Below are 15,375 nucleotides of genomic sequence, written 5' to 3'. Positions count from 1 at the left end.
CTAAAGTGAAAGCAAGTCTCTTTTTGTTGGGTAGTTGTTGTCTGTGCTTCCCTATTTTGAATCCATTCTCTCCGTTCCCTCCGCATACTTCCCTTCACATTGGTTTCTTATATATTCAAACTCCTTTCTTCCTTCTTCCTCTCTTTCTCCTATCTCTGTGTGTGTGTGTGTGTGTGTGTGTGTGTGTGCGTGTGTTAGTTTTCGCTGCCACGCCCAATGGCGACTTCTGGAATGGAGGTTAGCTCAAGAGGATCAAAAACGACAGAGTTTCATGTTTCAAGAAAATGGAAAGGGAGAGATCAGCAGACCAGTCCTGAGAGAACCAAAGTCTGGATTGAACCTAACAAGAACAAATCCGGTGGTAGCAGTAGCGAGAGAAAAGTCGCTGTTATTTACTATCTGTCTAGAAATGGCCAGCTTGAGCAACCTCATTTCATGGACGTTCCTCTCTCTTCTCCGGAAGGTCTCTATCTCAGAGGTAACTAATTACTTATTGCTACTTTTCCATTTCTTCCTTTTATTAGTCTTCGTGTTTCTGTTTGGTTGCTGAGAAAGCTCAAGATATGACGAGAAATAAGAATCTTGATTTACGTACATCGTTTTTTTTTTTTTTTTTGTTTATTCACAAAAATGCCAACTGATTGATTAAGCTTAAACTCTGCTGAAAAGAGCTTTTGCTGTTTTGCGATTAAAGTAAACAATGAAAAGTTTCAAATTCAAATTTAATAACTTTTCTTTCCGCTAGCTGCTTTAGCATTTTGCTAAGCTTTTATCCTCTGCTTGGTCGCTGAGAAAATCAAGGAAAGTAAAAGAAAAGTGAACTTTAAAGTCTCGTGATATATTACTTATATTTATGGATGCTAGCTGCAATAAAATCAAGGAAAGGATATAATTTCACTGCAAAAATCTGAATTACTTTTACTTTCTTTAACCTCTTCTCGGAAACCAAACACAACATTATGTGAGTTTCACGGAATCTTTTTCTATTCTTCTCAGATGTAATCAACCGCTTGAACGTCCTCCGAGGCAAAGGCATGGCCAGCTTGTACTCCTGGTCCTCCAAACGGTAAATGCTTAGTTGCTTACTCGTTATTTCTTTCACGTCTGATCTGATTACTTCTAACATTTGGCAAACTCACATTCCACCGTCTGATTCAGGAGCTACAAAAATGGCTTCGTTTGGCACGACTTATCAGAGGACGATTTTATTTACCCAGCTCACGGTCAGGAATACATTCTCAAAGGATCAGAGCTTCTCGATCGTTCTTCAATCAACTCCAACCCTGCCGAAACGGCTTCCTCGTCGTCGTTTCGAGCGCCGAAGTTAGCCGAAGAGTCATCAGATTTTCCAGCCATTACTCGTAGGAGAAACCAATCCTGGAGTTCTATTGATTTAAATGAGTATAAAGTTTATAAGACTGAACCGAACTCCGAATCGTTCCGGAGACTGGCTGCTGACGCGTCGACTCAGACGGATGATAAAAGAAGGCGTAGACGGCCAGTCAAAGTCGAAGTTGAGGACAAAAGTCAAGAATCGTATGAGAACCAAAGCACGGAGCTCGGCAGGGGAGAAATTTCACCTCCGCCATCGGACTCAAGCCCCGAAACCTTAGAATCTTTGATGAAAGCTGACGGGCGGCTGATATTGTGTTCCACTAACGGCAATGACGACAACTTGAATCGTACGGGGGAGAGTTATCCAAGTGGAAGAATGAAGGCATCAACGGTTCTGATGCAGTTGATATCCTGCGGAGCGATCTCTTTTAAGGACTGTGGACCCAGCCATGTGAAAGATGATGGGTTCTCGGTGATTGGACATTACAAGGGAAGGCTCCCACGTGGAACAGGAGATAGGAAGGAGACGGGGACAGAGAAGGAAATTTGTAATTTTCCGAGGGTACGATTGGAAGATAAGGAGTACTTCAGTGGGAGCTTGATCGAGACTAACAAGAAAGAGGACATCCCTCCAGCCTTGAAAAGATCTAATTCTTATAATGCCGATCGGTGAGTGACACTTTTAATTATTTTTAGAGTTACATTTTGGCAATGGCAAGTGATGATATGTTGTTTAGGGCCCATTTGGTGATTTGATTTTATTGATGAAGGTACAGTTTACCCACTACACTTGTGATAACTCGGCTAATTTAAGATTAGAAATGTTAGGTAGATCATCAAAATCCCAAAACGATATACAACCAAACAATAGTTGGGATTGAAAAGTTTTGGAGAAAAAAGTTGGATTGAAGTTTCACTTTTTGAATGAAAGTGATGTCATAGAATATGTTCCTTGTTTGTACAGTAGCACTACCTTTCCAAGGATTCTGAGTCAGAGAATTTTATGATTCTTTACTAGCCCATTTGGCCTCATTTATGGGTCTTCATTTACTAAAATTTCACAGGGAGGGAAATGGTGGTAAATTGGTCCTAATCAGATCGTATCGTATCATATTAATTGCTAGCCGTCCAATTTTAAATGATGCATATCTAAAACGTTCTCGAGTCGTCTTAGCTGCATGCCGTGTGGTGGTACAGAGAAATGCCGTCTAGAATTTAATTCTGTAAATCTAAAGAATGAGAGTTGTACTAGAATTCTGCACCAAGTGGGGGACCATGCCAGTATATTAACAGCAAATGCTGGCTAGCCTGAATTTGTTAAGCTTTATGTTACCTGATGAGTTAAATTTAAAAAAAAAAACTTTTATTGCTTGGGTTGACTTCTCTTGTATCATTGATTGGGTGGTTGTTACATTTTCAATGGCTTTGATAATTTGACTAATTTGAGATGTTAAATGCATTAATCAGCAGAAGCTCGCAGTTGCAATTGGCAGAGAAAGAGATTGAGGGAGTACGTGCAAAATGCATACCGAGAAAGCCAAAGGGACTGCTAACGAAAAGAGAAATTACCATTGAAGGTAATGGAGCAAGCTGTAGTGATACTCAACAACTCAGCATGGGAACAAAAGACTCCAAGTCTAATAATTAACCCATGTTAATTAACCAAGTTACGTGAAGTGTAAATGAAAAAAAAAAAAAAAAGGATTTCGAGAAACATAGGCGAAATATAAGCTCGTAAGTTGCAAGAAACGGCACGGTGGGCTCGCACAATGAGAAGGAAGAAAAGTAAAGATTTGGAGAAATCCTATAAAGCTGTGTTTGTGAAGTTATGGATTTTGTCTATTTTAGCTTGGAGTCAGCATAGTTTGTGGTTCGGTGTTAGTGGGGGTTGAATTTGATATGGTTTTGGTGTTAGTGGGGGTTGAATTTGATATAGTTTTGGTGTTGTGATGCCAACCCCTTAACCTTTTGACTGAATGAAGACTTTTGAATCACGGGAAATGGAATTTTGTCCTTGGTATTACCATCTACTCTAGTTCATCGACAAGGAAATTAGCTATTTTGACTCAATAGGTTATAGAGATTGAAGAGGTCGAGGCTCTCTCAATCTCCGAGATATGTTGAAACTTTGAAAGCAATTGATGTATGCTTACTGTAGGTGTAATTTAGATTCTGACTTTGGTATTTAGCAAAAATATTTAATGGAATTTCTTCTGTGTATTGCAATGAGTAGGGTTTCGGGTAAATAGTACGAGAAACTGCTTACATATTTGTTCTAGTTCAAATTCAATGGTGGTTTGTGTTAATATGTTTGATCTTAAACAATTACAGCGATTTTTCTTGTATTATTGATATGGAGCCAGTCTTGAGTACCAACAATAAGACACTCAACATGAATTGGATCTGCCACGTGAAGATGAATAATACAATAAAATTAAAATCTATTAAATAGATAAGAAAAAGGGTACGATCAGCCTGGATTTAATATTCATACGAATTTAAATTTGAATCCTGGAGAATCCACTCTATTATAATATACGGAACTGTGAAATATAAAAACAATTGAAGACTGACCGACAAAATAAGCTCCTCCCGAAGAATGAAGGTGCTGTAATTTGGCAGTCGATTTAAAGCAAGGTTCAAAGTCAATATGAGTTTTGCTAAATAAATTTGAATTCAAGTATGATATATACAAATTTGAATCTAAACCCGTTTTAAAATATATATTTAAAAATCGATTATAAGTCTAAATCCATATTTGATATATATGAATATGAGCTCACATATATTTTAGAAAACCAAATTTAAACGATGTTGCACAAATTACAAAAAAACCAAATTCGGGTGAATAAGCTCGGCAAAACTAAATCAAGTTCAGTTTGTTTACACGAATCTGAACCAAACACTAATAAGTTATTCTTCAAACTCAATGAGCTTGAATCAAGCCCTCTCAAAAATGAGTTGAAAATAAATTTCACTATATTTAAACTTGATTCACTTCAAATCCAACCATATTATAAATACAATATATATCAGTTATCAAAAACTAGGTGTTGAATGTGAAGTGATTGTTTTATAATAGCAAGAACTCTTCATTTTCAAGAAAAATAAATTTTCTAATTTTTTTTAGATAGTTTATATTCTAAAAGGACATTCAAATAATTTTACCTATTTAATTTGAAATTTTAATTTTAATTATATTATATATATATATATATATATATATATATATATATATATATATATATATATATATTGTTTTTTTATTTATTTCAACACAGTTTGCTTGTCATCATCAATTACTACTACTAACCCAAGCCACAAACCAGCCATCCACCTCTGACACAAAATCAATTTGTTGAGGAAATACCACCATCCCCAACACACAATCAATTATAGATTTTTATATAATGTAAATTAAAAATAAAATATATTTTTATATAATGTAATTTATTTAATAGAAAATTTATTAATTTTTTATTAGATCTTCACATAACTTGGATGGGAAATAATAGTATGATTTAAAGGTTTAAAAGGACTGCAACAAAACCTGGTGTAATGATTAAACGGCACAGCATTAGTGATATCGGGCTTGCAGCCTCATTACTAAAGTTTGTAGTTAATATAAGCCCAATAATTATGGGCTATTGCAAAATCAGATAATTGCTAGTCTTCCTTTACAGGAAAATCTATAATTAAGAATTTAATACAGTTAAAACAGGCAGGAAGCGAACGTAATCATTTATAAAATCGACAAAATTGCATTAATTTGTGTGATAAATTTGATTATTTTATTCATGTTTTAGGTGATTTTCTTATCCAAAAGCCATCGAAAACCGAAAAAAAGTACGGATTATAAAGTTAACGAATATATTAAAGTGAATCTCCAAAAAGAATTATTACAAAAAATAGAGAAGGCAATTTTAAAATTGTAGATATAATTTTTTTTTATTTTTAAGTGGGCAATTTTTGACTGTAAATGATGATGAAAAATTTTTTTTTTTAAATTAAGTTAAAAAAATAATAATAATAATAATAATAATAATAAATTTCAATAAATGAATGAATATTTAAATTTTTAAAATTTAATTCGTCCACTGGTGGGAAAATGTGTTTTGGCCTACCAAAAAGGGTCAAAAGCTTCATTTTCAATCACCCATTTATTCCAATTAAATTCCTAAAATTATCCTCATCAGGGCATGGTTAGTTAGGTTGCACCCGAATGGTGTAACTGGCCCATATTGTGAAGGCGGACTCTAATAAAACCCAAACGACAGCCCATTTGGCCCAAATGGGTCAAATCAGGAAAAAGACTGTGCACACAAATGGTACTTTCTGAATTTAAATGCCATATTTTGTTGTACCAATATTTTGCTTGCAAGATCGGCAAACGTTACATGAATGAATTACAACTCCTTGGATTTTCCTACTTTATTTTATTTATTAATTATATAGTGGAATATCAACATTGATTTTTTTCGTACCCTCATGCTTGCCAACTCTTCTATATTCTAATAAATACAACAAAGTTTTATTTTGTTTTTCAATTTGTAACTTGAGTAATATTATGTATATATATTTTAAATACATAAATATATATATTTATATATATTATTATATAATTAAATATTATTTTATTTTTATTTAAAATTATTTAATTATACAATAAAATATATACATATATTTATATTTATATACTTAAATTAAATATATATAATTTGATTATTGATGATTCATATTTTTATATTTCAATTATTAATAAAATTAGTGGAGTAACCTTTATCATATAAGGAATCAGAGAGTGAGCCAATGGTGACGAATTGGCCATTAATGTATGCATCTGTGGGCACGACCAGGCCGACCATTGTTTTCCTCAAATTCCAGGAAACTCATAATGAACTTTTAAGCTACTTGTACAGATCTCTTGTTATGGTAAAAAGAAGAAAAAAAATGATAAGAAAGAAAGCGATTTTCTCAGCCGAAAACGAAAATAAAAAAGAGCTGAGGTGTGATGAGTCCATGTCTCTCTCACCTGTCTTTCTTTCTTGCCACATTGTGTCTTAAACAAAGACCAGCCCACAAGTGTTGCTTTGATTTCTCATCGGTTACCTTCACTTTTTTCATCTTTTCTTTTCTTGCATGCTTTGAGAATCTCATCTATACATATAACTCTCACACACATTAACTACAGAGACGCTTGTGAGTATTATTCGTTAATCTTCTTTTATTTATTTGTTTATATAATAAATGAGTTAATAAATTAAAAAAAAAAGACTTTCTTGCATGCCACAACCCACTATTCTTTTCATCATTGCCTCGTAATAGCTATATGTTTGTGTTGTGATTAATGGGTATTGGTTTTCATGTTAATTCTCATCGACTGCTTATGACTTCTTGTTGTTTGGAGGTAGTGGATTCTTGTTTTTCAGCTTTGAGTTAATTGGGTTTTGTTTTATTCAGCTCATGGCTCCTTTAAGAGGAGGATTAAAGAAAAAAAGAAAACTTGACAAAAAAACAGAAGGGAATGCTTCTGCTTCTGCTTCTGGGTCTTCAGAGAAGGAAGCTTCTGTTGATTGGTGGCAAGAGTATTCCGAGAGGATTAATGGTATTCTTTTCCTTCTAATTTTTAATGCTTTTACTGTCTTGCTTTCATGTTGCGTATATTAGTTGTGTTTTTGCTCTTCATCTTTCTGATATGGTGTTGTTGCTCCTGTTGACCATTCATGGTAACAAGGACATGTCTTGATTTTATTTGCAGGACATTTTCGTTAATAGTTTTAATTTAGTTTTGGCTTATTGGATGATTGGGTTTATGCTTTATATCTTGTTCAAAATTATCTGTCGAGAAACAAAAATGCATTTGGGAATATCTACACAGGATCCCTAATCTGCCATTTCAGTGCTTCTGCTAACCAACCATTCTTCGTTTTTTATCTAATCAAACGTTTCCTTTTTATCTTATATATATTGCTAATGATGGTCAAGTTGTTGAAATTTAACAGAAAAATGGTATCTTCTTCATTCAACAATCCCTTCTTTTGTATATATTCTGTGTTTGCAGAAAATGCAATCCTAGGAATGATTTTTCATGTTACTATTAAAATTATATTATGATTTATATTTAAAATAGGTAACTCATGGGGACAAATCAAAATGAATTCTTTCCACTTTTTATATTATTCATGTAATTTTATTTATAATCTTTTGGTCTTAAACAAGTGTAGTTCTAAGGTTGGGTAAGTCATATTTGAAACCAAGATTCTGATTAGTAACGATGGTTACTTTTGGCCAACCTCTAACTCAGGGAAATATGGTTGTTAATTTATAAAGTAAGGGCAAAGTTTTTTTTCTCCAGAAAGGAAACTGGTTAAGCAAAATCTCATGATTAACTTAGTATATCTAATGTTGGATTATCAGATGAATTATCTCCAAAATTAAAAAAAAAGTGATCTTACTTCTGACTGATTATTAGAAAAATTTGTAGAATTCCTGCTTCTGAGAGATGATAGTTGAAACTAATTGTATTGAAGGCTATATTTATGCTGAATGGAGTTGAAAATGTGTGAAAACTTGAAACATAAGCAAGTTCTGTCACCTAAATTTGGCATTTCTTAGCCACCAAATTTTAATTAACCCTTGATACATAAAGTACAAAATTTATGCCCTCTCTCTTAGAGGAAATTTTACATTTGGTTGAGAGATATCACTATAAGATTGAATACTTTGTTCTTCCTTCTCTTGCTTGTACAGCTCTTCATTGTGTTCTTAATAATGGTTAAAAAAATTAGATAATTGTATTTGTAATTAATTTGTTGAGTACGTTGTCACCTTAAAAGTGGGCTGTGTAGAATTAAAAGATTGGGGAGAGTGATCATAAAGTAAAGTTTTTAGTCTGGGAGATTTCCACGATTTTAGTCTGGAAAGAAATTGACTGGTATAACCAGTCAATAAAATACATGATTTGACTCCCCATTTGTGAGATTTCTGTGCCATTAAAATCCTGTAATGTTTTTCTTTATGTAATCTAGTCTTGATATGGAGCTCCACAATCACATCTGTTGAGATATAGTCATACAACAAAAAAGGATGGATTATATATGAGCTTCAAAAGCATGACAGATCTCTATTTTGTGTAAGGTCATTTATATGGAACATCTAACTCAGTGAGGGAAGTTTCTGGATAATGCAAAAAGAGGGTATGAAAGATGACAACTCCTCTTTCTTCTTCAGTTATGAATTTAGGATGCCATAGAAACCAATTTGGCTGGTGATTCAGAGAGGATTCAGTTTTTAGGTTTCTGAATGGTTTCTTATATAATTCATTTAGTTAGTTTTATTTGTGATATAAATGTTTGAAAGATTTTTCAATGTTAAGGTTGCATGTGCCCAATCAGGCCATCATTTGTGGTTTAATCCATAGAAGAATTGTTATCTTTTTTTGTTAAATTGTATCAATGTAGGCCCATATCTGAAAACACTCAATAAAAAGAAATCATTAAACTGGATAAGTAGTAATTGGCAATGTCTTTCAAGTTGGGCTCTCTATACCTTATCTTCACTGAATTAAATGATAGAATGAAGTATGCATGCTTATAGCTCATTGGGCCTGAAAAAGCAGTTATGCATATATGATGTGTGTGAAATTTGTGTGATTAACACTTGTAAATTGCTGCTTCTAATTGCCAGTGTGTTTGTTTAATACTCAAGTTCCCTCCTGCCCTATTATTATCTTGGTTTTGAGGATTTGGAATTCCTAGAATTTATACCATTGCTTAAAAGATGATTGATAGTACAATATCTTCTGCACTTATTGATGATAGACATTTTGTTTTACAACCTTGGAATGTTCAATGATTTGTCAATGACCCTTTATTGTATGAAGTGTTTTCCTGGTGGATGATTGTGGCAAATTTACACACACAGTTGACACATTGGAAAGAAACCAACCTTCTTGAATGAATACCAGACACTTACATTTGACACATTAAAATTTTATGGTGTGGGCCAGCAGGGTTTTTGGTGCTAGAGCAAATCAAAATTTGTTCTGGTAATCTACTCTGTTGAAACAATTAGGTTGCTGATATTTTTGAAATCTCCAATAGGACTAATGACGATGCATTGCAGGGATTATACCTCAAGTAGGTTTGTGCCTGTCCGTAGGTTCCTGTTAACTGTTTTTTCTTACATGTTTGATTTTCAGTTGAAAATGGTCGTGCTTTTAGTTGGATGGAGTTGTTGATGTCATAATTCCTGTCATTGGTTTATTTTAGTTTCTTTACTTACATGATATAATTTGATCTATAAAATTATGAGATACATCAGGGAACATAAATTTTCAAGTAAATGTAACTCAGATAATTAATATAGTTTTGTATAGACCTATCATCAAATGCTTTACTGTTGTTGTATGTGATGAATTTACTGGCTATATGGTATCAAATATCAATTTGATGATTCATCAAAGCTCCAAGGACTAGATCATGTTAGTTTGCTAATGAGAATACAATATAAATGCTATGTCTGACTTCAAGAGTTCTTTATTTATTACTTATTTCAATTGAAGCATGTAGGATAAACTTATAATGGCTTTCTAATTCTCCATTAGTTTGGCCATTCTAAATTTACGTTGATGTATGCTTCAAGAATCTTAACACACTAAAATTTGGATCAATTGAGAATGATTTCCTGAGACTGTAACCTTGTCATATACCCCTAAAATAAGTTCTACATCAGTCTTCATTTATTAAAATCAATGATTTACCCGATGTTTATACAACTACTTGTGTGATATGATCTAAATTTCTTGTCTTTTAACTTCTCCACTGTGCAGGTTCTCAATCCCCATCAAGGGGTTTAGACAGATTCCAATCTGTTTTCAAGATCTCTAGAAGAACCTTCAATTATATCTGCTCACTTGTGGAGGAAAGTATGATGGTTAAGACGGGGGGTTTTTCATTCACAAGTGGCAAGAATTTGTCATTACATGATCAAGTAGCTATTGCTTTAAGAAGGCTGAGCTCTGGTGATTCACTAATGACAATTGGTGATTCATGTGGGCTGCACCACTCAACAGTCTCTCAAGTGACATGGCGCTTTGTTGAGGCTTTGGAAGAAAGGGGGATTCAGCACCTGCAGTGGCCTTCATCTGAAACAGAAATTGCGAAAATAAAATCCAAGTTTCAGAAGAGACAAGGCCTCCCTAATTGCTGTGGTGTGGTTGATACCACACATGTAATGATGTGTTTGCCTTCCTCAGACCCCACAAGTAATGTGTGGCTTGATCAGGAGAAGAATCACAGCATGATCTTGCAGGCAATTGTGGACCCTGAAATGAGGTTCCGAGACATAGTCACTGGATGGCCTGGGAAAATGGAAGACTGGTTGGTCTTTCGGAGTTCAAATTTCTACAAACTATGTGATAAAGGGGAGAGGTTGAATGGGAAAAGATTAGAGCTCTGTGAAGGATCAGAAATGGGAGAATATATAATCGGGGATTCAGGTTTTCCTTTACTGCCCTATCTTATTACTCCTTATGAAGGAAAAGAGCTCCCTCAGTTCAAAGCCGAGTTCAATAGGCGGCATTCTGTGACGCAAATGGTGGCACAAAGGGCACTGGCAAGATTAAAAGATACATGGAAGATCATACAAGGAGTGATGTGGAGACCTGACAAACATAAGTTACCAAGGATTATTCTTGTTTGCTGCTTGCTGCATAATATTGTTTTAGATTTGGAAGATGAGCTGGGGGAGGAAATGCTTTTGCCTCATGACCATGATTCAGGTTATCACCAACAAATTTGTGGAACCCTTGACATAAAAGGTGTACATTTGAGAGATGAGCTCTCTCTCTATTTGTCTAGAAAATTGCCACCAGGCTTCTGAAACAAGATTTCTCAGTGAAAATTACAAATATGGAGTCAGTTTCTGTACATTTAGGTACATCATTTTGACAGTTGGTGTAATGCACTTAGATTTACAAGGTAATGGTTGCGACAAGAAGTGGAGGAGAACTATCATTTTTCAGTAACCTCAATTGCCTGAGATGTCAATCACTGCAATTTTGCTTAATAATGGTCATTTCTCCCTATTTAACCTGAAAGATGATAATTTTCTCTCTCTCTCTCTTTTTTTTCTTTCATATCAAATAAGATTTTATGGAGAACTGAGCATAAATAGTTTTAGCATATTTTTTTCAATCATATTTTTTCTTTCATATGTGATAGTAAGTATCACAAAAAAGAATTTTAGCCATTGCAGATTTGGTTAAGCTATGACTGGAAATGAAGTTCTCAGAAGATGTTGAAGGAAGGAAACGATATGGTTGCTTTCGAAGGACCTGCTTTCTGAAACTTAGAAGAGAGGGTTTTGAAAGGTCATGTTCTCCGGTGTTACTTATCTTTTAATTATAGGGGAACCTGGCATTTCGTGGAGCTATCTTTTTTATGAAATTTATAAGAGAGGATATCTAAGTTTCTCGAGCCCTAATGGACAAGTCGAATTGAATCAAGTATTGTTAAGCTCAAAGTTGGCTCAAAAGGATAGATGTCGGGCTGAAGATTGAGAAACTGAACGAGTCTTGAGTTGCAGGCTCTATCTCAAGCTCCAGATAGGATTTGCTACTTTGAGCTCAGCTCATGAAAGGCCTGATATTATTGACATGTAACTTTGGAGAGAACAAATTATAGCACGTGAGGTTCGCATTAAATTATCCTGCAGAGTTGAAACCTTTCGATAGTCTTAAACCAGGTTCACAAATCAAAATGGTGCAACATGAAACGCCTTCATCAAGTTTCATATATAATTCCATGTCTAAACATTGATATGGAAAGCATCAAAAGGTTGCACCTACACCTCCAATTTGTAACTTTGCCAGGTTGAAGACTTTATCAACAATTTTACAGGCTGCTTCACAACTAATGTTAACTTGGAATCCGGCCTCACCTGAACCTCCAAAAAGGGCAGCCTTAAATTCAGGCGCCTCCATTATCAGTAGCTGCAATACCAGTAAACCAGACAGATGAATCAGGAAATTCGGTTATAGCCAGTACTACTAAGAAAATAACAACATTCATTATTAAAACATACAAGAAAGTTGGAATAAAGTTTTAACATATGAAATATATATTTTCTACACATTTTAGAAAACCCTTTATTTTCAAGTGTTAAATAAAGAATTTCAGAATTTGCAGCAGATTGTAAGAGTTGATTACCCTGTAACTGTATAGAGTCTACAAATGTCTCAAACCATTCTTGCTTCACAGATTCTGGGACCACAGATTCACCCACAAAAGGATTCCACATATTTCCTACAGGGCCACCAAGAACCCATTTCACTTTTGCTGGTAGGCTGGAAAAATCAAGTGTTGAAGGATTAACTGCTGCGTCAGAACTATGTTTCTCCTCAAAGCTAGAATTCTTTGAAGGCTGAAAAAAGAAGCACAACTGAATAAATTTTATGAGGCAAATGAAAAAATAATAGTTCACAGTTATTTTCCCTTTATATCATCAGATTAAAGGGTCAAACTCACTGCTGGACTGTCTGGTTTTAGACACATGGGTGTAGATTTAAGCTTTCCTGCCTCTCTAAGGTGTTTCATTATGATGCTCAGGGATTGGTTCTCATCAGAGATATCTTCATTCTGATAGCCAACATAGTATTGAGCTAAGGATACTATAAGATAACCCTGAATTCAACTTTCACATATAATACAGCTTACCATCAAACACACAGTTAATTGATCATCTGATTTTGCATTGCTTGTGGATGGAACTTCTTTCCCTGCTGCAAGGTATCTCTCAACAGCTATCCGAGAACGGAGACACAGTCCAGTCCCTGTCTCAATGTAATACTGCAGTGTGCAACTTAACGAAAGCACTGTTCACTAACTTTTTACTAATTAAGGCCATCTAGATGTTATTATCATACTAAATTTGCACAATTTTTTTTTCATATTCTTAAATTTTAGAAGGGTTTATTCTTCAGCAATTCATTTTATTAGATGAAAAATCACAACTCATATGGTGAAAGTTTTTTTTTTTTTTAACTCCAAAGATGTTTTGGGGTTCTAAAGTAACCAGACTTTTAAAATGGGTAAAAGCAGAAGATTTGATGAGATTTATTCAGAGGGAACTTGGACTCACTTCAAGCCAGGAATTAACTCTAACCCTCCTAATTTTTTAGTAATTTGTTTTCACAGTACACCATATATTTATGCTGTAATTCTAGTAGGCACCAGTGTTCTTTACTTAGTGCTTTAATCAAACCAGAATCTACTCAACACTAAAATGTACTCCCAAGAGATTTGGTTGTTTCCGATCAATGGAAACTAGAACAATACAAACCACTAAAATGTGCTTATGGATCTTTCAGACTTTATCCTGAAACATATCTCATATACATGACATACCAGTTAAAAACTACAAGGTACCTGCATTAGTTCTGGATTAACAAGCACCCCATAGTCCTAGTCATATCCTACTAGAACAATGCAATTGTTTGCCAAAGTACGCAGCTATATGCATCTATAATAGAAATGTAGAGTAAAAGAGTACCTTGTCAATGATTCTGCCTCTAATACGAGGCCTTTCCTGAACAACCCAATTATCGGGCAGTCCATACGATGAGCCACTCTTGGTGTTGAAGGGTACGATTTGCATCTGTAGTATTTTTGGAATAATAACCAGATTCAGACACAAAAATATGAACACAACCAACTAGGCCTCATAGAAAAAATTCCCAACCATGAACAGAGGCCTTGTCATTAACCATAAAAGAAGTCACCTTCAATACTTACATAATTTTTATTGTCAGACTTCATTCTCTTAGGCATAATTGTGTCTTCTGTATCCCCGCTCAGATATTTCTGAATGGATATCAGGGAACGAAACCGTCGTCCAGAATCAGGCTCGTAGTAATACTAGATAGTCATCAGATGAACATTCTCAAGTATCTTGCACATGGTATAAAAATTAAAAGAAAGAACTTCTAAATGCAATGAATATTAATCAAATGTACTAAGAACCATATCCAATCCTTTCACCAAAAAAATGATTAAAACACATCAAAGATAGGAAAAATTAAGTCAGAAGTTTCAGACATGAAAATCTAGCTAACCCACCCCAATTTATCAATGTTTCTCTATAAATACTGGAACTCTCCGGCTATATATGCATACTTTAAACTGCAAACTTTATACTTGATGAACCTCTAATCCAGCTGCACATCTCAAAATAAACCCTACGCATATTCTTCTAATGTATACACCTACACATAGACATAAATTCGAGATACACACATAAAAATACATGCTTAAACACTAGGACGAAATCACTCACAAATTAAAACAAAACAACCATATGTTACAACACATTGATTCTCACCATCCATTCATTCAGGTACACGAATATGTGGATAGTTACATAAATTTTTTTGCTTGCTTTAGAAATGTTCCACGCTTTCAAGTTTTGCATGGTTTAGATATTCGTACTGGAGAAAAATTATATTTCCCAACGTTAACATAGAAATAACTTGCAAATATTTAACAAACTAAGAAAGAGTAACAATAAACAAAGAACAGGATTGAATTGACAATTAAAGAAGAAAAAGGAAGAACCTTGTCGATACGGCCGGGGTTGCTCGGAGAGTTAATACGGTGACATTCTTTGACAGACCAACCAGGAGGCAATTGGAAAACTGATGAGGTTGTGCTGTCCACTATCTGCAACTCCCTTGATGTTTCTTGTTCAAATTGACTCGACGGTGACGATTTCTCCTCATCCATGATGGGTTTGTGTTGTGTACCATGTCCGTCACTCTATCAATTCAGCGAAATATTGACCGAAAATGACAAAAACAGGATCCATTTTTAGACTGGGCTGCCGAGTCAGTGACCCGATTAAGATTAATTTGGTTTTGGGTGTTTCGGATGTTATTTTTCGGGTTTCTATTAATGTTTTTGACTGGTGTCATCGGGCACAGGCTTGGCCATTTGGAATGCCTTACAACTGTCTCCCTTAAATACAACACGTGTAATAGATTTA

At 34.5% G+C, this 15,375-nt stretch overlaps 3 protein-coding genes across 12 annotated transcripts; 2 read left to right on the top strand and 1 right to left on the bottom strand.

The window, feature by feature from the left end:
- On the top strand, positions 1–3,555 carry LOC123205560 (protein SOSEKI 5-like). 2 transcript variants are annotated; one of them, XM_044622553.1, is made up of 4 exons: positions 1–478; positions 997–1,066; positions 1,159–2,004; positions 2,803–3,555. In XM_044622553.1, exons 1-4 carry the CDS (start codon positions 217–219, stop codon positions 2,981–2,983), a joined length of 1,359 nt encoding a protein of 452 aa, XP_044478488.1. In that variant the 5' UTR covers positions 1–216; the 3' UTR covers positions 2,984–3,555. The 2 variants fall into 2 exon arrangements, with proteins under 2 accessions (XP_044478488.1, XP_044478493.1); XM_044622558.1 differs by having other exon boundaries at positions 2–478; positions 2,806–3,555.
- A 2,724-nt stretch (positions 3,556–6,279) lies between these two features.
- Positions 6,280–11,434, top strand: LOC123205714 (protein ALP1-like). 3 transcript variants are annotated; one of them, XM_044622739.1, is made up of 3 exons: positions 6,280–6,534; positions 6,796–6,940; positions 10,166–11,434. In XM_044622739.1, exons 2-3 carry the CDS (start codon positions 6,799–6,801, stop codon positions 11,215–11,217), a joined length of 1,194 nt encoding a protein of 397 aa, XP_044478674.1. In that variant the 5' UTR covers positions 6,280–6,534; positions 6,796–6,798; the 3' UTR covers positions 11,218–11,434. The 3 variants fall into 3 exon arrangements, with proteins under 3 accessions (XP_044478674.1, XP_044478689.1, XP_044478681.1); XM_044622754.1 differs by having other exon boundaries at positions 6,302–6,341; XM_044622746.1 differs by lacking the exon at positions 6,280–6,534 and having other exon boundaries at positions 6,548–6,940.
- Positions 11,435–12,096: 662 nt separating this feature from the next.
- On the bottom strand, positions 12,097–15,149 carry LOC123202289 (methyl-CpG-binding domain-containing protein 7-like). 7 transcript variants are annotated; one of them, XM_044618142.1, is made up of 8 exons: positions 14,949–15,057; positions 14,716–14,821; positions 14,130–14,252; positions 13,888–13,992; positions 13,053–13,184; positions 12,864–12,974; positions 12,546–12,759; positions 12,097–12,328 (listed from the first exon to the last, which is right to left on the bottom strand). In XM_044618142.1, exons 2-8 carry the CDS (start codon positions 14,803–14,805, stop codon positions 12,306–12,308), a joined length of 798 nt encoding a protein of 265 aa, XP_044474077.1. In that variant the 5' UTR covers positions 14,806–14,821; positions 14,949–15,057; the 3' UTR covers positions 12,097–12,305. The 7 variants fall into 7 exon arrangements, with proteins under 7 accessions (XP_044474077.1, XP_044474087.1, XP_044474056.1 ...); XM_044618152.1 differs by having other exon boundaries at positions 14,130–14,198; XM_044618121.1 differs by lacking the exon at positions 14,716–14,821 and having other exon boundaries at positions 14,949–15,142.
- Positions 15,150–15,375: the final 226 nt, after the last annotated feature.

This window comes from Mangifera indica, chromosome 2 (genome assembly GCF_011075055.1).
Source record: "Mangifera indica cultivar Alphonso chromosome 2, CATAS_Mindica_2.1, whole genome shotgun sequence".
Taxonomy (NCBI): domain Eukaryota; kingdom Viridiplantae; phylum Streptophyta; class Magnoliopsida; order Sapindales; family Anacardiaceae; genus Mangifera; species Mangifera indica.
Note: the sequence above shows the minus strand (reverse complement) of the source record. Positions and strands in the feature narration are given on the sequence as shown.

Excerpts from the sequence above, each read along its gene's own strand:
- LOC123205560 (XM_044622553.1), top strand. The coding sequence starts at position 217 with ATGGCGACTTCTGGAATGGAGGTTAGCTCAAGAGGATCAAAAACGACA. Across the intron at positions 479-996 it reads GGAAGGTCTCTATCTCAGAG|ATGTAATCAACCGCTTGAAC; the intron begins GTAACTAATTAC and ends TATTCTTCTCAG. Across the intron at positions 2,005-2,802 it reads AATTCTTATAATGCCGATCG|CAGAAGCTCGCAGTTGCAAT; the intron begins GTGAGTGACACT and ends TGCATTAATCAG.
- LOC123202289 (XM_044618121.1), bottom strand. The coding sequence starts at position 15,116 with ATGGATGAGGAGAAATCGTCACCGTCGAGTCAATTTGAACAAGAAACA. Across the intron at positions 12,975-13,052 it reads AATTAACTGTGTGTTTGATG|AATGAAGATATCTCTGATGA; the intron begins GTAAGCTGTATT and ends GTTGGCTATCAG. Across the intron at positions 12,329-12,545 it reads AGACTCTATACAGTTACAGG|CTACTGATAATGGAGGCGCC; the intron begins GTAATCAACTCT and ends CTGGTATTGCAG.
- LOC123205714 (XM_044622739.1), top strand. The coding sequence starts at position 6,799 with ATGGCTCCTTTAAGAGGAGGATTAAAGAAAAAAAGAAAACTTGACAAA. Across the intron at positions 6,941-10,165 it reads GTATTCCGAGAGGATTAATG|GTTCTCAATCCCCATCAAGG; the intron begins GTATTCTTTTCC and ends TCCACTGTGCAG.